Source organism: Macaca thibetana, chromosome 7 (genome assembly GCF_024542745.1).
Source record: "Macaca thibetana thibetana isolate TM-01 chromosome 7, ASM2454274v1, whole genome shotgun sequence".
In the NCBI taxonomy this organism is placed as follows: domain Eukaryota; kingdom Metazoa; phylum Chordata; class Mammalia; order Primates; family Cercopithecidae; genus Macaca; species Macaca thibetana.
The window spans coordinates 161,437,981-161,462,223 of NC_065584.1; the positions used below are offsets into that span (position 1 = coordinate 161,437,981).

At 39.1% G+C, this 24,243-nt stretch overlaps 2 protein-coding genes across 12 annotated transcripts in view; one reads left to right on the top strand and one right to left on the bottom strand.

Moving 5' to 3' along the window:
• SCAPER (S-phase cyclin A associated protein in the ER) overlaps positions 1–24,243 on the bottom strand; it is a 571,361-nt gene that overhangs the window by 232,830 nt on the left and 314,288 nt on the right. For all 11 annotated transcript variants that reach the window (XM_050799824.1, XM_050799823.1, XM_050799825.1 and 8 more), the window contains one exon: positions 652–778. In XM_050799824.1, the coding sequence (XP_050655781.1) occupies positions 652–778 (127 nt within the window). The remainder of the gene's footprint in view (positions 1–651; positions 779–24,243) is intronic.
• The window catches only part of RCN2 (reticulocalbin 2), a 466,582-nt gene that overhangs the window by 75,357 nt on the left and 366,982 nt on the right, over positions 1–24,243 (top strand). The window lies entirely within an intron of this gene.

Genomic DNA, 24,243 nt, shown 5'->3' on the forward strand with positions numbered 1-24,243 from the left:
AAATGTGATATGTTCATTCCATTAAAGGTTTTTAAAGACATGATAAAGTATTTATGATAAAACAATGTAAAAAAGTCCAGTAAAATGTTTAGAAGAAGATACCATAAAATGTTATCAGTTGATATTACAGGAAGTTTTATTTCTTCTTTGTACATTTAACATTTTCCTATAGTGAATAATAAATACTTTAAAAATCACTGAGGATATTTAAACTATAATTGAGATATTTAATGATTCTAAGTCATTAAAGAAAACTGCCAAATCTGTTGGAATCAGGGGATATTGGTGTTTGTAGAAATTTGGTTGTGATTTATTAGGCTTTATAATTCAAAGTTTTCTATTTTCTGCTATAGAGTCATACATCTTTATTATTGTGATTCCTGACAAAATAATTTCAGTTTGTTTGTGTGGGAAAAATATGACTGAGGAAACCATGATCTAAAGAGGACTTCAATTTAAAAAACCTGAAAATAACTTCATTTAAACAACTGAAAAGAACAAAAGTAAAAAAAGAAAAGTACATCTATTATTAACTAGCTTTAAAAAACAGAAGAAAGGCATATACTGAGTCTGCCTTATAGCTCTATGTACTGTCATAGTGAGAAAGGATCACAAAGATTAAGGTTAAAAAATCAGAGATTAGTTACACACCTCTTTTTCCAGTATTCTAGTGATCTCTCCTAGGGTCCGATCCAAAGCAGACACTTTATTGTTCGCCCATGAGCCACTGTCTTGTACTTGCAGTTGTTTTAGAAGATCTTTGGCTAATCGCTGAAGCCTTTAATACCAAATGAAAGGAAAGAATGACATTAATGAATTAGACTATAATGCTTCATTTCCCAAAATACCTTGAAACACAAGTTACTTTGAGTATTGTATTTGAAAATGCTTCACAGAGCACCTGAGGGGAGAAAAAAGCAGACAACCAATAAAGCTGGTGTTATTTTATATTCATGACCACCAATCCACTCTTCATGGCACAAAACAGAACTAAAGGATAATATTATCAATCTACAGGTTTAGCTAGACCAATTGATGCCTTTAGTTTCTATAAAATTCTTAAATCGGAACAGAATTAGGAATCGGGAGAAGGTGAGAGGATGATAGCAGAGAAAATGCGTATAAGAACCTGAGCAGGTTTTTATACTTTGATTTAAAACTTCAAATAGGTTTGGATATTATTAGCTTTATAAACTCTCAGAAAGCTGAACTTCCAAATGTTTGTTTACAGGCAGTTTGGGGATTGTCTGCTACTGCTCATATCATTTACTTAGACGAGAACACTTATTTGCTTTCCACCAAGAAATACCACATTATACCTAGACTATAAGAGTCTTCATTCAGATCACTGTGTGCATTACTTCTTTCTGGCCCCTACCTGGTTTCATGCACCTCACTCTTGGAGCAAGCCTCCTCTGCTTTCCACTTATTTGCTTGAGAATCCACTAACAGATGCTCACCAGATCTCCCCACTTTTCCCCTATATATCATCCCCGTTGCCTTAAATTTTTATCTGTGGTAGATTTCACAGTACATCATTATAATCATTTTCTTGCAAATGTCCTACATTTCCTCTCTGTTGTTCTGTTTTTCACTCTTCTTAGACAAACCCCAGCAGTGGTAATAACGTTTGTTTAGCTCTTACTATGGGCCAGGCGCCATTCTCAATGTTTTGCAGGCATTAATTTCTTTAGCTGGATTAATGAAAACAACTGCCAGACTTTTCCATTTCTGAATCTGGCGGGTGTAGGGGTGTTGGGGGGAGTCAGACCATGCAAAATACTGGTAGGACTACTGATTCAAGATCTTACTAAATCTCTCTAGGGTGTTCATTCTCCCACTGTCCACAAAGATTTGCTTCATACATTCCCCACTCTCTTCAAAACTCCACCCTTTCCTTTCTCTCTCTTGCTTTCATAAGATGATCCTACATTTCAAAGAGAAAATAGAAGTTATTGGAACAAGAAAATTTTCACTTTGGGCCATAAAATCTACAAGCTTATCTGCATTTCACCCATCTTCTTCTTTGTTCCTCTTATTACAGTCATTCCTTCCAGGCAGGACTAATTTCACCACACAGGATGTATGCATGAGTTCTTTCTGGATCTCAAGCTCTCTCTTCTTCCTGTCTCAGGTCTTTCTGCAAATGTTCTTCATCTTTTCCTTCTGAAATGCTTCCTCCACTTCCACATTACCTAGAACATTACTATTTATCCCTCGGCTCTTAGCACAAACATTACTTTCTCTGATTTGATTATTTCTTCAAAGCACTCATCACAAGAGAATTAAAAATACTTACTGAACTAACTGTTTAATGTGTGCTTCTTCTGTGCAAAGCTTTACAAGGGAATTTCCTGAAGTGACAGAAATGTTCTATATTTGCACTGTCCAACATGGTGGCTAGAAGCTATTGTATTGAACAGTACAGAAGCAGAGTATTAACTTCATGAGAGAGGTGATCGCCTATCTCCTCACTGCTTTATCCTTATCATGTAACATGCTACTTTTACAGAAGTACACTCATTAGATATTTAATAAATTCATGTCCTACAGGGAAAACTTCTTCTTTACATTAATTTTAACAATATCCAGACCAGGGATGGTGGTTCATGCTTGTAATCCCAGCACTTTGGGAGGTCAAGGCAGGAGGTTCACTTGAAGCCAGGAATCTGAGATCAGCCTGGGTAACAAAGCAAGACCTAGTTTCTATAAAAAATAAATAATTAGCTGGCAATGGTGGCGTGCACCTGTAGTCCTAGCTACTCAGGAGGCTTAGGTGGGAGGACTGCTTAAGTTTCGGCATTCTAGACTGCAGTGAGCTTACACCACTGTGCTCCAGCCCAGGCAAGAGAGTGAGACCTCCATCTCTAAAAAGAAAAAAACCCAATAACTTCATAGGTTACAAAATACTTTCATGTACATGATCCTATTTAATCCTCTCAACAATGCTGTCAATTAGTATTAGCCCTATTTGAAAATGCAAAAACTGATGCAGAGCAAGATAGCCAAATGGAAGCCTTCACAGATGTCCTCCATACAAGAACACCAAATTGAACAACTATCCACATGAAAACATACCTTAAAATACTGCATGTTGGAATTGAACAATGAGATCACTTGGACGTAGGAAGGGGAACATCACACACCGGGTCCTATTTTGGGGAGGGGGGAGGGGGGAGGGATAGCATTAGGAGATATACCTAATGTAAATGACGAGTTAATGGGTGCAGCACACCAACATGGTACATGTATACATATGTAACAAACCTGCACGTTGTGCACATGTACCCTAGAACTTAAAGTATAAAAAAAAAAAAAGAACCAAAAGTTGCGTGAATCACCACAGTACCTGGTTTTAACTTCATATCACTGAAAAAGGCACTGAAGAGGTAGGAAAGACAGTTTTGAAATGCTGATGCCACTCCTCCCTCATCCCCCAGCAGTCACCCTGTGGTGCAGACAAAGAGTCTATGCACTTGGGAGACAGGAAGCACAGTGACAGAGGGACTTTGCATTGGAACTCAGTGCTAGCCTGTTACAGTGGAAAGCAACAGGACAGAATTCAGCTGGCCCCCACAGAGAGAGCATTTAGACTAGCCTTAGAGAGCAGGGAATTGCCCATCCTAGCAGTCGGAACTTGAGCTCCAGCAAGCCTTGTTACTGCAGGTTAAAGTGTTCTGGGGACCTAAATAAACTTGAAAGGAGGTTTAAGCCACAAGAACTGCAATTCCTGGGCAAGTCCTGGCGTTGTGCTGGGCTCGGAGTCAGTGAACTTGGGAAGAACGTGACCTATGAGACCAGCCAGGGCAGCCAAGGGAGTGTTTGCACCCACTGCCCCCAACCCCAGGCAGCTCACAACTCTGGTACAGATTCCTTCCCTATGCTTGAGTAAAGGGGAGGGAAGAGTAAAGAGGACTCTGTGCCAGGCACAGTGGCTCATACCTATAATCCCAGTGCTTTGGGAGGCTGAGGCAGGAGGATTGCTTGGGCCCAGGAGTTCGAGACCAGCCTGGGCAACATGGTGAAAGCCTGTCTCTACCAAAAAATACAAAAATTAGCTGGGTGTGGTGGCACACACTTGTAGTCCCACCTACTCGGGAGGCTGATGAGGCAGGATCGATTGAGTTTCAAAAGTCAAGGCGGCAGTGAGCTATGATTTCATGCTACTGTACTCTAGCCTGGGTGAAAAAGCAAGACCCTGTCTCGAAAAAAAAAAAAAAAAAAAAAAAGAGGACTTTGTCTTGCAACTTGGAAACCAGCTCAGCCATAGTAGGACAGAATAACTGGGCAGAATCCTGAGGCTCCCATTCCAGGCCCTAGCTCCTGGATGGTATTTTAAGACATATCCTGGGCAAAAATGGAATGGGCTACCTTAAAGGCAAAGACCCAGTCCTGGAAGGATTTGTCATCTGCTGACAAAAGAGTACTTGGGCCCTGACGAGTTAGCAGTGGTAGCCAGGAAGCACTCGCCAAGGGCCTTGGGTGAGACTCAGAGACATGATGGCTTCAGATGGGATACAGCACATTCCCAGCTGTGGTGGCTACGGGAGAGACTACTTCTGCTTGAGAAAAGGGGAGGGAAGAGTAAGGGAACTTTGTTTTGCAGCTTAGGTATCAGCTTGACCACAGTCAGGTAGAGCAATAAATGGGTTCTTGAGGTCCCTGATTCCCCAGGCCTTGGCTCTTGGATGGTATTTCTGAACCTGACCTGGGCCACAGGGGAGCCACTGTCTTGAATGGAAAGGCCCAGGTCAGGCAGCATACACCACAAACTGAATGAAGAGCCCTTGGGCTTGAGTGAACACTGGCAGTAGCCAGGGAGTACTCACCATGGGCCTGGGGTGGTAGCGGCCACAGAAAGAGACTCCTATGACTATAGAAAGGGGAGGGAAGAGTGGGAAGGACCTTGTCTTATGGTTTGGGTGTCAACTCAACGACAGTAGAACAGAGCACTAGGTTGATTCCTAATGTTTCTGACTCTAGGCCCTGGCTCCTGGATGGCACATCTGGACCTGCTCAGGTCAGGTAGAACTTGCTGCACTGAAGGGAGATACATAACCCTGGCCGGTTTTGCCACCTGCTGATTGTAGAGCCCTAGGGAGACTTCAGCAAACAAAGGTGGTAGCCAGGCAGTGGTTACTGCAAGCCTTGGGAGAGACACAGTAATCTGTGCTTCAGGTCTGACCTAGCACAGGCCCAGTGGTGGGGGCTACAGGGGTGCTTGTGTCAACCTTCATCCAGCTCCAAGTAGCTCAGCACAGAGAGAGAGACTCCATTTGTTTGGGAGAAAATAAGGGAAGAGAACAAGAATTTCTGCCTAGTTGTCCAGAAAATTCTGGATCTTATCCAAGACCACCAAGGCAGTACCTCTACGAGTCTATAAGAGTCATAGTGTTACTGGGCTTGGGGTTCCCCCAAATGCAGATATAACTGCGGTGGCCAATAACTTAGGTTTCAATACCCAAGTCCCTTTGGATACCTGGAAAGCATTCCCAAGAAGGACGGGGACAGACAAGCCTACACTGTGAAGACTACAATAAATACCTAACTCTTCAATGCCAGACACCTACAAACACCCAATACGATCTCACCTAATGAACTAAATAAGGCACCAGGGACCAATCCTGGAGAAACAGAGACAAGTGACCTTTCCGGCAGAGAATTCAAAATAGTTGTTTTGATGAAACTCAAAGAAATTCAAGATAACACACAGAAGGAATTCAGAATTCTATCAGATACATTTAGCGAAGAGATGAAAATAATTAAAAATAATCTTTGGGAGGCCAAGGCAGGCAGATCTACAAGGTCAGGAGATTGAGACTATCCTGGCTAACACGTTGAAACCCTGTCTTGACTAAAAATACAAAAAATTAGCTGGGTATGATGGCAGGCACCTACAATTCCAGCTAGTCAGTAGCTGAGGCAGGAGAATGGCGTGAACCCAGGAGGCGGAGCTTGCAGTGAGCCAAGGTCGCACCACTGCACTCCAGCCTGGATGACAGAGCAAGACCCCGTCTCAAAATAAATAAATAAATAAATAATAATCAACCAGAATCTCTGGAGGTGAAAAATGCAACTGACCTACTGAAGAATGTATCAGAGTCTCTTACCAGCAGAAATGATCAAGCAGAAGAAAGAATTAGTGACCCTGAAGACAGGCTATTTGAAAACAGTCAGAGGAGACAAAGAGAAGGTAGAGAGAAAGACCAGGCAGAAAGTTTACTCAAAGGGATAATAACAGAACTTGGGAAACCTAGAGAAAGATATCAATAATCAAGTACAAAAAAGTTACAGAACTAGATTTAACCCAAATAAGATTATATCAAGACATTTAATATGCAAACTCCCAAAGGTCAAGGATTTTAAAAAGCATTCTATAGAGGCCAGGCACAGTGACTCATGCCTGTAATTCCAGCACTTTGGGAGACCAAGGCAGGCAGATCACCTAAGGCCAGGAGTTCGAGACCAGTCTGGCCAACGTGGCAAAACCCCGTCTCTACTAAAAATACAAAAATTAGCTGGCATGGTGGCACACACCTGTAATCCCAGCTACTCAGGGAGCTGAGGCACGAGAATTGCTTGAACCTGGGAGGCAGAGGTTGCAGTAAGCTGAGATTGTACCACTGCACTCTAGCCTGGGTGACAAGTGAGGTTCTGTTTAAATAAATAAAATAGCATTCTAAAAGCAAGAAAAAAGAAATAACATAAAATGGAGCTCCAATATGGCTGTGGCAGCACACTTTTCAGTGGAAACTTTAAAGGCCAGGAGACAGTGGCATTTTGTTATTTATTTAAAGAGTTGAAGGAAAAAACCTTTTATTTGAGAATATTATATCCAGCAAAAATATCCTTCAAACATGAAGGAGAAATAAAGACTTCCCCAGAAAAACAAAAGCTGAGGAATTTCATCAACACAGGACCTTTCCTATATGAAATGCTAACAAATTATTCAACATGAAAGAAAAGGATGTTAATAAGCAATATGAAATCATCCGAAGGTGCAAAACTCACTGGTAATAGTAAGCACACAGAAAAACACAGACTATTATAACACTATAATTGTAGTATATAAACTATTCATATTGTGAGTAGAAAGACTAAAAGATGAACCAATAAAAAATAACTACGTTTTAAGATATAGTACAAAAAGTGAAAAAGCAGAGGGATGAAGTTAAAATGTAAAGTTTTTATTAGTTTTTCCTTTGCTTGTTATTTAGTTTTTTTATGCAATTGGTGTTAAGTTGTCATCAGTTTAAAATAATGGGTTATAAAATATCAATTGCAAGCTTCGTGGTAACCTCAAACCAAAAACCACACAACAGATTCATATAAATAAAAGCAAGAAATCAAAACACATTGCTAAAGAAAAATTACCTTCACTACGAGAAAGGAAGAAAAGAAGGAAAAGACCACAAAGTAACCAGAAAACAAATAACAAAATGGCATAAGTCCTTACTTATCAATAACTGGATGTAAATGGAATAAGCTCTTCAATCAAAAGACATGCAATGGCTGAATGGATTAAAACAAGAAGATCCAACTATTTGTTGCCTCCAAGAAACACACTTCTCCTATAAAGACACACAGACTGAAAATAAAGGGATGGAAAAACATATTACATGAAAATGGAAACCAAACAAGAGTACAAGTAGCTATACTTATATTAGAAAAAATACATTTCAAGACAAAACTATAGAGACAAATAATGTCATTATACAATAATAAAAGGGTCAATTCAGTAAAACAATATAATAATTATAAATATATATGCACTGAATACTGGAGCACAAAGATATGTAAAGCAAGTATGATTAGAACTAAAGAGAGAGACAGACCCCAATACAGTAACAGCTGGAGACTTCAGCGCCCCACTTTTAGCACTGGACAGATCATCCAGACAGAATATCAACAAAGAAACACTGGATTTAATCTAAACCATAAACAAAATGGACCTAATAGATATTTACAGAACATTTCATCCAATGGCTGAAGAATACACATTCTTCTCCTTAGCACATGGATCATTCTCATGAACAGATCAAGTGTTGGACCACAAAATAAGTCTTAAAAACTTCAAAAACCTGAAATTACATCAATAGTCTTCTCTGACAAAACTAGAATAAAACTAGAAATCAATAAGAGGAATTTTGGAAACTATACAAACACATGGAAATTAAACCACATGGTCCTGAATGACCAGTGGGTTAATGCAGAAGTTGATAAAAAAATCAATAATTTTCTTGAAACAGCTGTGTGTGGTGGCTGATGTCTGTAATCCTAGCACTTTGGGAGGCTAAGATAGAAGGACCCCTTGAAGCCAGGAGTTTGAGGCTAGTCTGAACAGGAAAGCAAGACCCCATCTCTACACATAAAAAAAAAATTCTTGAAAATATTATAATGGAAACATAATATAACAAGACCTATAGTGTTATATTATATTATAAGGATATAGTGAAAGCAGTACTAAGAGGAAAGTTTATACCTATAAGCATTTATACCAAAAAAGTAGAAAAACTTAAAATAAAAAACCTATAGCTACATCTTAAAGAGCTAGAAAAGCAAGAACAATCCAAACCCTAAATTAGTAGCAGAAAAGAAATTACAAAGATCAGAGCAGAAATGAATGGACTTGAAAGAAAATAATATAATCAGTGAAATAAGAAGTTTGTTTTTTGAAAAGACAAAATCAACAAACCTTTAGTCAGACTAAGAAGAAAAAGACCCAAATAAATAAAATCAGAGATGAAAAAAGAGACATTACAACCAAAACCACAGAAATTTAAAGGATCATTAGAGGCTACCATGAGCAACTACATGTCAATAAATTGGAAAGCCTAGCAGAAATAAGTAAATTCCTACACATATACAACCAACCAAGGCTGAACTACGAAGAAATCTAAAACCTGAAGAGACCAGTAACAACTAATGAGATTGAAGCCATAACAAAAAGTCTCCCAGAAAAAAAAAAAAAAGTCCAGGACCTGATGGCTTCACTGCTGAGTTTAACCAGATATTTAAAGAAGTAATATCAATCTTACTCAAACAATTCTAAAAAGTGGAGGAGAAGACAATATTTTCAAACTCATTCTAGGAGGTCAGTATTATCCTGATATCAAAACCAGACAAAGACACACAAAAAGAAAACTATAGGTCAATATCCCTGATGAACATTGATATAAAAATCCTCAACAAAATACAAGCAAATGGAATTCAACAACACATTAAAAAGATCATTCATCGTGACCAAATGAGATTTATCCCAAGGATGCAAGGATGGTTCAACATATGCAAAGCAATGTGATACATCATATCAACAGAATGAAGGACAAAAACAACATAATCATTTCAAAGGATGCTGAAAAAGCAAGACAGAGTCTCGCTCTGTTGCCCAGGCTGGAGTGCAGTGGTGTGACTCAGCTCACTACAACCTCCGCCTCCCAGGTTCAAGCCATTCTCGTACCTCAGCCTCCCGACTAGCTGGAACTACAGGCTCACACCACCATGCCCAGCTAAGCTTTTGTATTTTAGTAGAGAAGGGGTTTCACCATGTTGCCCAGGCTGGTCTCAAACTCCTGAGCTCAGGCAATCCACCTGCCACAGCCTCCCAACGTGCCAGGATTACAGGTGTGAGCCACCGTGCCTGGTCTGAAAAAGCATTTGATAAAATTCAGCGTTCATTCATGATAAAAACCTTCAAAAAACTGTATATAGAAGGAACATACCTCAACACAATAAAAAACATATATGACAGACACAGAGCTAGTATACTGAACAGAGAAATGCTAAAAGCCTCTCCTCTAAGAACTGAAACAAAACAAGGATACCTACTTTCACCACCGTTATTTAACATACTCCTGGAAGTCCTACCTAGACCAACTGGACAAGAGAAAGAAATGAAGGGCATCCAAATTGAAAAATAAAAAGTCAAATTATCCTTATTTGCAGATGATATGATCTTATGTTTGGAAAAACCTAAAGACTCCACCAAAAAACTATTAGAACTAATAAACAAATTCAGTAAAACTGCAGGATATAAAATCAACATATGAAAATCACTAGCATTTCCACATCCCGACAGCAAACAATCTGAAAAAGTCAAGAAACTAATCGTATTTACAATAGCTTCAAATAAAACAAAACACCTAGAAATTAACCAAAGAAATAAATGATCTCTACAATGAAAACTATACAACACTGATGTAAGAAACTGAAGAAGACACAAATAAATGGAAAGGTATTCCATGTTCATGGAATGAAAGAATATTGTTAAAATGTCTATACTATCTAAAGTAATCTACAGTTTCAATGTAATCTCTATCAAAATACCAATGAAATAAGTATTTTTCTATTTCACAGAAATTGAAAAAGCAATTCTAAAACTTATATGGAAGTACAAAGGATGCAAAATAGCCAAAGCTATTCTGAGCAAAAATAACAAAACAGAAGGAGTCACGCTATCTGACCTCAAAAGTATACTACAAAGCTATAGTAACCAAAACAGCATGGTACTTACATAAATACAGATACATAGTCCAGTGGAACAGAATAGAGAATGTGGAAACAAATCCTTACATCTATGGAGAACTCATTTTTGACAATGTCACGAAGAATATACATTGAGGAAAAGACAGTCTCAGGACAGTCCCTTCAATAAATGGTGCTGAAAAAACTGGATATCCATATTCAAAAGAATGAAACTAGTAACCTATCTCTTGTCATATACAAAAATCAAATCAAAGGGAATTAAAGACTTAAATCTAAGACTTCAAGCTATGAAACTATTACAAGAAAACACTAAAGAAATTCTCCAGTACATTGGACTGAGCAAAGATTTCTTGAGTGTAGGCCAGGTGCGGTGGCTCACTCCTGTAATCCCAGCACTTTGGGAGGCTAAGGCGGGCGGCTCACGAGGTCAGGAATTCGAGACCAGTCTGGTCAACATAATGAAACCCTGTCTCTACCAAAAATAAAAAAATTAGCCAGACATGGTGGCATGTGGATGTAGGCCCAGCTACTCAGGAGGCTGAGGCAAGAGATTTGCTTGAACCTGGAAGGTGAAGGTTACAGTGAGCCGAGATTGAGCCACTGCACTCCAGCCCGGGCAACAGAGTGAGACACCGACTCAAAAAAAAAAGAAAGGTGGGCGGAGCAAGATGGCCGAATAGGAACAGCTCCAGTCTCCAACTCCCAGCGCGAGCGACACAGAAGACCGGCGATTTCTGCATTTTCAACTGAGGTACTGGGTTCATCTCACTGGGGAGTGCCAGACGATCGGTGCTGGTCAGCTGCTGCAGCCCGACCAGCGAGAGCTGAAGCAGGGCGAGGCATTGCCTCACCTGGGAAGCGCAAGGGGGAAGGGAATCCCTTTTCCTAGCCAGGGGAACTGAGACACACAACACCTGGAAAATCGGGTAACTCCCACCCCAATACTGCGCTTTAAGCAAACAGGCACACCAGGAGATCATATCCCACACCTGGCCGGGAGGGTCCCACACCCACGGAGCCTCCCTTATTGCTAGCACAGCAGTCTGTGATCTACCAGCAAGGCAGCAGCGAGGCTGGGGGAGGGGCGCCCGCCATTGCTGAGGCTTAAGTAGGTAAACAAAGCTGCTGGGAAGCTCGAACTGGGTGGAGCTCACAGCAGCTCAAGGAAACCTGCCTGTCTCTGTAGACTCCACCTCTGGGGACAGGGCAATAACAAACGCAGCCGAAACCTCTGCAGACGCAAACGACTCTGTCTGACAGCTTTGAAGAGAGCAGTGGATCTCCCAACACGGAGGTTGAGATCTGAGAAGGGACAGACTCCCTGCTCAAGTGGGTCCCTGACCCCTGAGTAGCATAACTGGGAGTCATCCCCCACTAGGGGCAGTCTGACACCCCACACCTCACAGGGTGGAGTACACCCCTGAGAGGAAGCTTCCAAAGCAAGAATCAGACAGGTACACTCGCTGTTCAGAAATACTCTATCTTCTGCAGCCTCTGCTGCTGATACCCAGGCAAACAGGGTCTGGAGTGGACCTCAAGCAATCTCCAACAGACCTACAGCTGAGGGTCCTGACTGTTAGAAGGAAAACTATCAAACAGGAAGGACACCTACACCAAAACCCCATCAGTACATCACCATCATCAAAGACCAGAGGCAGATAAAACCACAAAGATGGGGAAAAAGCAGGGCAGAAAAGCTGGAAATTCAAAAAATAAGAGCGCATCTCCCCCGGCAAAGGAGCGCAGCTCATCGCCAGCAACGGATCAAAGCTGGACAGAGAATGACTTTGATGAGATGAGAGAAGAAGGCTTCAGTCCATCAAATTTCTCAGAGAGCTAAAGGAGGAATTACGTACCCAGCGCAAAGAAACTAAAAATCTTGAAAAAAAAGAGGAAGAATTGATGGCTAGAGTAATTAATGCAGAGAAGGTCATAAACAAAATGAAAGAGATGAAAACCATGACACGAGAAATACGTGACAAATGCACAGGCTTCAGTAACCGACTCGATCAACTGGAAGAAAGAGTATCTGCGATTGAGGATCAAATGAATGAAATGAAGCGAGAAGAGAAACCAAAAGAAAAAAGAAGAAAAAGAAATGAACAAAGCCTGCAAGAAGTATGGGATTATGTAAAAAGACCAAATCTACGTCTGATTGGGGTGCCTGAAAGTGAGGGGGAAAATGGAGCCAAGTTGGAAAACACTCTTCAGGATACCATCCAGGAGAACTTCCCCAACCTAGTCAGGCCAACATTCAAATCCAGGAAATACAGAGAACGCCACAAAGATACTCCTGGAGAAGAGCAACTCCAAGACACATAATTGCCAGATTCACCAAAGTTGAAATGAAGGAAAAAATCTTAAGGGCAGCCAGAGAGAAAGGTCGGGTTACCCACAAAGGGAAGCCCATCAGACTAACAGCAGATCTCTCGGCAGAAACTCTCCAAGCCAGAAGAGAGTGGGGGCCAATATTCAACATTCTTAAAGAAAAGAATTTTAAACCCAGAATTTCATATCCAGCCAAACTAAGTTTCATAAGTGAAGGAGAAATAAAATCCTTTACAGATAAGCAAATGCTTAGAGATTTTGTCACCACTAGGCCTGCCTTACAAGAGACCCTGAAGGAAGCACTAAACATGGAAAGGAACAACCAGTACCAGCCATTGCAAAAACATGCCAAAATGTAAAGACCATCAAGGCTAGGAAGAAACTGCATCAACTAACGAGCAAAATAACCAGTTAATATCATAATGGCAGGATCAAGTTCACACATAACAATCTTAACCTTAAATGTAAATGGACTAAATGCTCCAATTAAAAGACACAGACTGGCAAACTGGATAAAGAGTCAAGTCCCATCAGTCTGCTGTATTCAGAAGACCCATCTCACACGCAGAGACATACATAGGCTCAAAATAAAGGGATAGAGGAAGATTTACCAAGCAAATGGAGACCAAAAAAAAGCGGGGGTTGCAATACTAGTCTCTGATAAAACAGACTTTAAACCATCAAAGATCAAAAGAGACAAAGAAGGCCATTACATAATGGTAAAGGGATCAATTCAACAGGAAGAGCTAACTATCCTAAATATATATGCACCCAATACAGGAGCACCCAGATTCATAAGGCAAGTCCTTAGAGACTTACAAAGAGACTTAGACTCCCATACAATAATAATGGGAGACTTCAACACTCCACTGTCAACATTAGACAGATCAACGAGACAGAAAGTTAACAAGGATATCCAGGAATTGAACTCATCTCTGCAGCAAGCAGACCTAATAGACATCTATAGAACTCTCCACCCCAAATCAACAGAATATACATTCTTCTCAGCACCACATCGTACTTACTCCAAAATCGACCACGTAATTGGAAGTAAAGCACTCCTCAGCAAATGTACAAGAACAGAAATTATAACAAACTGTCTCTCAGACCACAGTGCAATCAAACTAGAACTCAGGACTAAGAAACTCAATCAAAACCGCTCAACTACATGGAAACTGAATAACCTGCTCCTGAATGACTACTGGGTACATCACGAAATGAAGGCACAAATAAAGATGTTCTTTGAAACCAATGAGAACAAAGATACAACATACCAGAATCTCTGGGACACATTTAAAGCAGTGTGTAGAGGGAAATTTATAGCACTAAATGCCCACAAGAGAAAGCAGGAACGATCTAAAATTGACACTCTAACATCGCAATTAAAAGAACTAGAGAAGCAAGAGCAAACACATTCGAAAGCTAGCAGAAGGCAAGAAATAACTAAGATCAGAGCAGAACTGAAGGAGATAGAGACACAAAAAACTCTCCAAAAAATCAATGAATCCAGGAGAGTTGGTTTTTTGAAAAGATCAACAAAATTGACAGACCACTAGCAAGACTAATAAAGAAGAAAAGAGAGAAGAATCAAATCGACGCAATTAAAAATGATAAAGGGGATATCACCACCGACCCCACAGAAATACAAACTACCATCAGAGAATACTATAAACACCTCTACGCAAATAAACTGGAAAATCTAGAAGAAATGGATAATTTCCTGGACACTTACACTCTTCCAAGACTAAACCAGGAAGAAGTTGAATACCTGAATAGACCAATAGCAGGCTCTGAAATTGAGGCAATAATTAATAGCCTACCAACCAAAAAAAGTCCAGGACCAGATGGATTCACAGCTGAATTCTACCAGAGGTACAAGGAGGAGTTGGTACCATTCCTTCTGAAACTATTCCAATCAATAGAAAAAGAGGGAATCCTCCCTAACTCATTTTATGAGGCCAACATCATCCTGATACCAAAGCCTGGCAGAGACACAACAAAAAAAAAGAGAATTTTAGACCAATATCCCTGATGAACATCGATGCAAAAATCCTCAATAAAATACTGGCAAACCGGATTCAGCAACACATCAAAAAGCTTATCCACCATGATCAAGTGGGCTTCATCCCTGGGATGCAAGGCTGGTTCAACATTCGCAAATCAATAAACATAATCCAGCATATAAACAGAACCAAAGACAAGAACCACATGATTATCTCAATAGATGCAGAAAGGGCCTTAGACAAAATTCAACAGCCCTTCATGCTAAAAACGCTCAATAAATTCGGTATTGATGGAACGTACCTCAAAATAATAAGAGCTATTTATGACAAACCCACAGCCAATATCATACTGAATGGGCAAAAACTGGAAAAATTCCCTTTGAAAACTGGCACAAGACAGGGATGCCCTCTCTCACCACTCCTATTCAACATAGTGTTGGAAGTTCTGGCTAGGGCAATTAGGCAAGAGAAAGAAATCAAGGGTATTCAGTTAGGAAAAGAAGAAGTCAAATTGTCCCTGTTAGCAGATGACATGATTGTATATTTAGAAAACCCCATTGTCTCAGCCCCAAATCTCCTTAAGCTGATAAGCAACTTCAGCAAAGTCTCAGGATACAAAATTAATGTGCAAAAATCACAAGCATTCATATACACCAGTAACAGACAAACAGAGAGCCAAATCAGGAATGAACTTCCATTCACAATTGCTTCAAAGAGAATAAAATACCTAGGAATCCAACTTACAAGGGATGTAAAGGACCTCTTCAAGGAGAACTACAAACCACTGCTCAGTGAAATAAAAGAGGACACAAACAAATGGAAGAACATACCATGCTCATGGATAGGAAGAATCAATATCGTGAAAATGGCCATACTGCCCAAGGAAATTTATAGATTCAATGCCATCCCCATCAAGCTACCAATGAGTTTCTTCACAGAATTGGAAAAAACTGCTTTAAAGTTCATATGGAACCAAAAAAGACCCCGCATCTCCAAGACAATCCTAAGTCAAAAGGACAAAGCTGGAGGCATCACGCTACCTGACTTCAAACTATACTACAAGGCTACAGTATCCAAAACAGCATGGTACTGGTACCAAAACAGAGATATAGACCAATGGAACAGAACAGAGTCCTCAGAAATAATACCACACATCTACAGCCATCTGATCTTTGACAAACCTGAGAGAAACAAGAAATGGGGAAAGGATTCCCTATTTAATAAATGGTGCTGGGAAAATTGGCTAGCCATAAGTAGAAAGCTGAAACTGGATCCTTTCCTTACTCCTTATGCGAAAATTAATTCAAGATGGATTAGAGCCTTAAATGTTAGACCTAATACCATAAAAATCCTAGAGGAAAACCTAGGTAGTACCATTCAGGACATAGGCATGGGCAAAGACTTCCTGTCTAAAACACCAAAAGCAACGGCAGCAAAAGCCAAAATTGACAAATGGGATCTCATTAAACTAAAGAGCTTCTGCACAGCAAAAGAAACTACCATCAGAGTGAACAGGCAACCTACAGAATGGGAGAAAATTTTTGCAATCTACTCATCTGACAAAGGGCTAATATCCAGAACCTACAAAGAACTCAACCAAGTTTACCAGAAAAAAACAAACAACCCCATCAAAAAGTGGGCAAAGGATATGAACAGACATTTCTCAAAAGAAGACATTCATACAGCCAACAGACACATGAAAAAATGCTCATCAGAGAGCACTGGCCATCAGAGAAATGCAAATCAAAACCACAATGAGATATCATCTCACACCAGTTAGAATGGCGATCATTAAAGTCAGGAAACAACAGGTGCTGGAGAGGATGTGGAGAAATAGGAACACTTTTACACTGTTGGTGGGATTGTAAACTAGTTCAACCATTATGGAAAACAGTATGGCGATTCCTCAAGGATCTAGAACTAGATGTACCATATGACCCAGCCATCCCATTACTGGGTATATACCCAAAGGATTATAAATTATGCTGCTATAAAGACACATGCACACGTATGTTTATTGCAGCACTATTCACAATAGCAAAGACTTGGAATCAACCCAAATGTCCATCAGTGACAGATTGGATTAAGAAAATGTGGCACATATACACCATGGAATACTATGCAGCCATAAAAAAGGATGAGTTTGCGTCCTTTGTAGGGACATGGATGCAGCTGGAAACCATCATTCTTAGCAAACTATCACAAGAACAGAAAACCAAACACCGCATGTTCTCACTCATAGGTGGGAACTGAACAATGAGATCACTTGGACTCAGGAAGGGGAACATCACACACCGGGGCCTATCATGGGGAGGGGGGAGGGGGGAGGGATTGCATTGGGAGTTATACCTGATGTAAATGACGAGTTGATGGGTGCAGCACACCAACATGGCACAAGTGTATATATGTAACAAACCTGCACGTTATGCACATGTACCCTACAACTTAAAGTATAATAATAATAAATAAATAAATAAATGAAAAAAAAATCTTGAGTGTAATCCCATAAGCATGGGCAACCAAAGCAAAAAATGGACAAATGGGATCACATCAAGTTAAAAAGCTTCTGCATAGCAGAGGAAAGAATCAACAAAGTGAAGAAACAACCCACAGAATGGGAGAAAATATTTACAAACTATCCATCTGACAACGGTGTAACAACCAGAATATATAAGAGCTCAAAGAACTCTGTGGGAAAAAAAAAAATCTAATAATCTAATTTAAAAATGGGCAAAAGATCTGAATAGACATTTCGCAAGAGAAGACATACAAATGGCACACAGGTGTATGAAAAGTGCTCAACATCACTGATAACAGAAAAATGCAAATCAAAACTACAATGAGATATCATCTCACCCCCGTTAAAATGGCTTTTATCCAAAAGGCAATAACAAATGCTGGTGAGGATGTGGAGAAAAGGGAACCCTCATGCACTATTGGTGGGAATGTACTATAAATTAGTAAAACCACTATGAAGAACAGTTCCGAGGTTTCTCAAAAAACTAGAAACAGAGCTACCATATGATCCAGCAACCCCACTGGTGGGTATATACCCAAAAGAAAAATCAGTATATCGAAGAGGTATCTGTTCTCCCATGTTTATTGCAGCACTATTCATAACAGCCAAGATTTGGAAGCAACCTAAGTGTCCACCAAGAGATAAACTGATAAAGAAAACGTGGTATATATACAGAATGGAATATATTCACCAATAAAACGGAATGAGATCTTAGCATCTGCAACAACACATGTGGAACTGGAGGTCATTATGTTAAATGAAATAAACCAGGTGAAGTAAGACAAACTTTCCTTGTTTTCACTTATGTTTGGGAGCTAAAAATTACAACAACTGAATTCATGGAGACAGAGAGTAGATTGACGGTCATCAGACGCTGGGAAGGGTAGTGGGGAAGTGGGAGTCATTAATAAGTACAAAAATATAGTTAGATAGAATGAATCAGATCTAGTATTTGATACCATAACAGAGTGACTAAGGTCAACAATTTATTGTAAGTAACTAAAGGAGTATAATTGGATTGTTTGTGACACAAAGAGAGGATAAATGCTTCAGGTGATGGACATCCCATTTACCCTGAAGTGATTATGCATTATATACCTGTATCAAAATATCTCATGTACCCATAAACATATATACCTACTATGTGCCCACAAAAATTAAAACTAAAAAAATGCAAAATCTAAGGCTCAAGATAGTTAGGTGACCTTCCCAAGGTCATACAGTTGGTAAAATGTACTATAGAACTTGAAACCTAAGCCTTTAATCTTCAAATCTTATGCTTTTGCGATCATACCATATTAGTCAATTTAATTTTTAATTTTTTTTTTTTTTTTGAAAAGACAGGGTCTCACTATGTTGCCCACACTGTTCTTGAACTCCTGGGCTCAAGTGATCCTCCTACCTCAGCCTCCCAAAGTGCTTGGTAATATTACAGGTGTGAGCCCACCATGCCCAGCCTCAATTTAAATAAGAAAGTTCTATTCACAAAAGATTATATTCCTAGAATACAATTTCAACTAAAAATTTATGTAAACGTTAAAATTTTTCAAAGAATACAACAACAAATGCAACTGAAAAAGGCACTGGTGAACTTCAGTTTAAGCCTCAGCTACTTACATGAAGCTTACTTTGATAAGTCAAAGAATAGAAATAAAAACTCTAAAATCAGAAGTACCTATACTTGAATTCTGGCTCCAGCACATACCATGTGTATAAACCCTGGGGAGGTTATTTAACTTCTCTGAATCTCAGTTTCTTCATCTTAAAAGTCAGGACAATATATATTTCCTTTCAGAGCTTTAGGAGGTTCGAAATGATTACTATGACAATCCTGACACCACACACTAAAGTAGACATTCAATAAATGGTCAACTATTACTACTATTCACTGATAGTATATCTCAATCTAACAAATGGAAAAATAGAATATTAAAAATAAAAAAAAAAGAGTAATGGCAGCATACTTCTTTTACCTTCCAATCAAATATGGGCTAGAGTGACATCCAATTAAAGTTACTGACCTTATGTGGAAGATGATTGGCAGTGAACTTCACTGTGTGATAGGTAAGTAGCCAATGTCTGCGTACCATGTAACTAAATATCCAGCCACAGCAACAGGTATATATGAATTTAGCACTATTCTTACCAAGAATGCTGACATTTGACTGAAAATCAGTACTGAGGGAGGCACAAGGACCATTTTAATTCACAGAATACAAGAGGCTTGTATTTCACCCTGAGGTAAATCAATTCTGATCCTATCCTTCAAGGAAGAATGCCAAATCAAAGTGATGCTTTGGTAATATGAGCTACACCCATCTCATTCCCTGCCTTCACAGATATACAACAAATAAAACAGTCCCTGTCAAGAAAAAAAGCACTAGATTTTAATTAATGCAATAAATAATTATAGAATGTCAGAGAAGTCAAGCTCTGAGAGCTATATTTTCCTCACAGTGCAAAAACATGAGCTGCTTAGAGAGTGCAGTTTTTAACACAGAAACTTTTATTTTGATTCCTTCTGGCAGATAATTTTTCTAGCATAAAAAGGAGAAGTGAAGGCATTGTAACTCCCAACCCAGGAATATGAGAAGTATCTGTCAGGTAAATGGCTTTGTGAATAATGCTGTAAGATCAAATATTTTCTTCTTAAAACTGGAACAAATTTCAGCAACTCTAAGCTCAAGTCTGTCATTGGTAAATGTGAAATGTAAAAGTATCTCTCCCAGGATTCCTAACTTTTACCTAACTTTTATCACAGTTAAGTCTGCTTGGGATGGTGGGGTGGTCCACTAGGATCATTTAGAAGATTTGTAAAAGTACAAGAAAAGATACTTGGTCCATTTAGGAACTAAGATTGTTCTTTAGCATAATGGATAGGAAGATATAAATTCATTAACTTTTCATCTCCTCTATTTGGAAGGTACATGGTCTAAATTTAGAGCTATTTTTAGACATTCATATCTGGAATTAATCAAATAAATTTAGGGCTATATTTAGTCATTCAGATCAGGAATTAGCCATTTCCCCAAGAAGTTCTTGTTTCTTTTACTGAGAAAAGGTATTTCAAACCACAAATCAATGAGCACTAGAGCTGCTCTTTGCTACTGAGTTGGGCATTCTTTTCATGCCTTGTCATTGAACAGAGCTAGAAAATAAATATATGTGTATATACACATGCATACATATATATGGGTATATAAATGCATGTGTGTGTATTACATATACAGTCACCCTTGGTATTTGTTTGGGGATGGTTTCACTATCCCCAGATGGATACCAAAATCAGATGCTGAAGTCTACTATACATCAGGGATATTGGTCTGTTCATCAGGGATATTTGTCTGTAGTTTTCTTTTTTGTTAGGTTCTTTCCTGGTTTTGATATTAGGGTGATACTGGCTTCACAGAATGATTTAGGGAGGATTCCCTCTTTCTCTATCTTGTGGAACATTGTCACTAGAATTGCTACCAATTCTTCTTTGAATGTCTGATAGAATTCAGCTGTGAATCTGTCTGGTCCTGGACTTTTCTGTTGTTGTTGGTAATTTTTAAAATCACCATTAAATCTCGCTGCTTGTTATTTGTCTGTTCAGCTTTCTAATTCTTCCTGATTTAAGCTAGGAGGGTTGTATCTTTTCAGAAATGTATCCATCTCCTCTAGGTTTTCTAGTTTATGAACGTAAAGGTGTTCATAGTACCCTTGAATGATCTTTTGTATTTCTGTGGTGTCAGTTGTAATATCTCCCGTTTTGTGATTGAGCTTATTTGGATCTTCCCAATCAATAGAATTAATGGTCTATTAATTTTATTTATCTTTTCAAAGAACCAGCGTTTTGTTTCATTTATCTGTTGTGTGTGTGTGTGTGTGTGTGTATATATATATATATATATATATTTTTTTTTTTTTTGGTTTCTATTTCATTTACTTCTCCTCTTATCTTGGTTATTTCTTTTCTTCTGCTGGGTTTGGGTTTGGTTTGTTCTTGCTTCTCTAGTTCATTGAGGTGTGTGATCTTAGATTGTCTATTTGTGCTCTTTTAGACTTTTTCATGAAGGCATTTAAGACTATGAACTTTCCTCTTTGCACCGCCTTTGCTGTATCCCAGAGGTTTTGATAGATTGTGTCACTGTTATTTTTCATTTCAAAGAATATTTTAATTTCCATCTTGATTTCATTGTTGATCCAATGATCATTCAGGAGCAGGTTATTTAATTTCCATGTATTTGTATGGTTTTGAACATTCCTTTTGGAGTTGATTTCCAATTTTATTCCACTGTGGTCTGAGAGAGTACATGATATAATTACAATTTTCTTAAATTTATTGAGACTTGTTTTGTGGCCTATCATATGGTCTATCTTGGAGAAAGTTCCATGCAACTGACCAATAGAATGTATATTCTGTGGCTGTTGGGTAGAAATATCTGTTAAGTCCCTTTGTTCTAGGGTATAGTTTAAATACATGGTTTCCTTGTTGACTTTCTGTCTTCATGACCTGTCTAGTGCTGTCAGTGGAGTAATGAAGTCCCCCACTATTACTGTGCTACTGTCTCTCTCATTTCTTAGGTGGTGGTAGTAGTAGTAGTAGTGGTAGTTTCATAAATTTGGGAACTCCAGGGTTAGGTGCATATATGTTTAGGATTGTGATATTTTCCTATTGTACGTCTTTCATCATTATATAATGTCCCTCTTTGTCTTTTTTAACCGCTGTTGCTTTGAAGTTTGTTTTGTCTGACGTAAGAATAGCCACTCCTGTTCGCTTTTGGTTTCCATTAGCATGGAATGTCTTTTTCTACCCCTTTACCTTAAGTTTATGTGAGTCCTTATGAGTTAGGTGAGTCTCTTGAAGGCAGCAATACTTGGTTAGTGAATTCTTACCCATTCTGCAATTCTGTATCTTTTGAGTGGAACATTTAGGCCATTTACATTCGACATGAGTATTGAGATGTGAGGTACTATCCATTTGTGCTGTTGGTTGCCTGTATAACTTGTTTGTCCTTTAAATTGTATTTTTGTTTTATAGGTCCTGTGAGATGTATGCTTTAAAGAGGTTCTGTTTTGATGTGTTTCTAGGATTTGTTGCAAGATTTAGAACTCCTTGGCCAGGTGCGGTGGCTCACGCCTATAATCCTAGCACTTTGGGAGGCTGAGGCGGGCAGATCACGAGGTCAGAGATCAAGACCATCCTGGCTAACATGGTGAAACCCTGTCTCTACTAAAAATACAAAAAATTAGCCGGGCATGGTGGCGGGCGCCTGTAGTCCCAGCTACTCAAGAGACTGAGACAGAAGAATGGCGTGAATCCGGGAGGCGGACCTTGCAGTGAGCTGAGATTGCGCCACTGCACTCCGGCCCGGGCAACAGAGTGAGACTCCATCTCAAAAAAAAAAAAAAAAAAAAAAAAATTTAGAGTTCCTTTTAGCAGTGCTTTTAGGGCTTGGTAGTGGCAAATTTTCTCAGCATGTTTGTCTGAAAAGGGCTGTATCTTTCCTTATTAAACTTAGTTTCACTGGAAACAAATTTTTTTTTTGGTTGAAAATATTTATGAATTTGTATTCATTTATTTCATTTTGCTAAAAATATTTATATGATTAGTAGTAGGAACATAGACTATTCACTAATCTACTCAGAAGCAAGGACGTATGGGTTATTTTTCTTTTTTTTATTATACTTTAAGTTCTAGGGTACATGTGCACAAGGTACAGGTTTGTTACATATGTATACATGTGCCATGTTGGTGTGCTGCACCCATTAACTCGTGATTTACATTAGGAAACAAAATTCTTGGCTCATAATTGTTTTGTTTAAGGAGGCTGAAGATAGGGCCCTAATCCCTTTTAGCTTGCAGGGTTTCTGCTAAGAAATCTGCTGTTAAAATGATAGATTGTCCTTTATAGTTTACCTGTTGCTTTTACCTCATAGCTCTTAAGATTCTTTTCTTCGTCTTGATTTTAGTTAACCTGATGACAATGTGCCTAGGCAATGATCTTTTTGTGTTGAATTTCCCAGGTATTCTTTGAGCTTCTTGTATTCGGATGTCTAGATCTGTAGCAAGGCTGGGGAAGTTTTCCTTGATTATTCCCCCAAATATGTCTTCCAAACTTTTAGACTTCTTGTCTTCCTCAGAATGTCAATTATTCTTAGGTTTGGTCATTTAACATAATCCCAAATTTCTTGGAGGCTTTGTTCATTTTTTAAGATTCTTTTTTCTTTGTCTTTGTTGACTTGGGTTAATTTTAAAACCTTGTCTTCAAGCTCTGAAGTTCTTTCTTCCGCTTGTTAAATCTATTGCTGACACTTCCCAGTACATTTTGCATTTCTCTGTGTCCTTTATTTCCTAAAGTTGTCATTGTTTTTTATTTATGCTATCTATTTCACTGAAGATTTTCCCCCACATATCTTCTATCTTTTTTTTATTTCCTTAAATTGGAGCTCACCTTTTTCAGATGCCTCCTTGATTAGCTTAATAATTGGCCTTCTGAATTCCTTTTCAGGCAAATCAAGGATTTCTTCTTGGTTTGGATTCATTGCTGGTGAGCTAGTGTGATTTTTTGGTGGGGGTGTTAAAGAACCTTGTTTTGCCATATTACCAGAATTGTTTTTCTGGTTCCTTTTCATTTGGGTAGGCTATGTCAGAGGGAAGATCTGGCACTCAAAGCTGCTGTTCAGATTCTTTTGTCCCATGGGCTTTTCCCTTGATGTAGTACTCTCCGTCTTTTCCCAGGGATGTGGCTTCCTGAGAGCTGAACTGTAATGACTGTTCTCTTCTGGATCTAGCCACACAGCAGGATTACCAGGCTCCAGGCTGGTACTGGGGGGGTGTCTGCACAGATATCTGTAATGTGAACTTTCTTCAGGTCTCTCAGCCGTGGATGCCAGCCGTGGAGATGGCAAGGGAATGAAATGGAC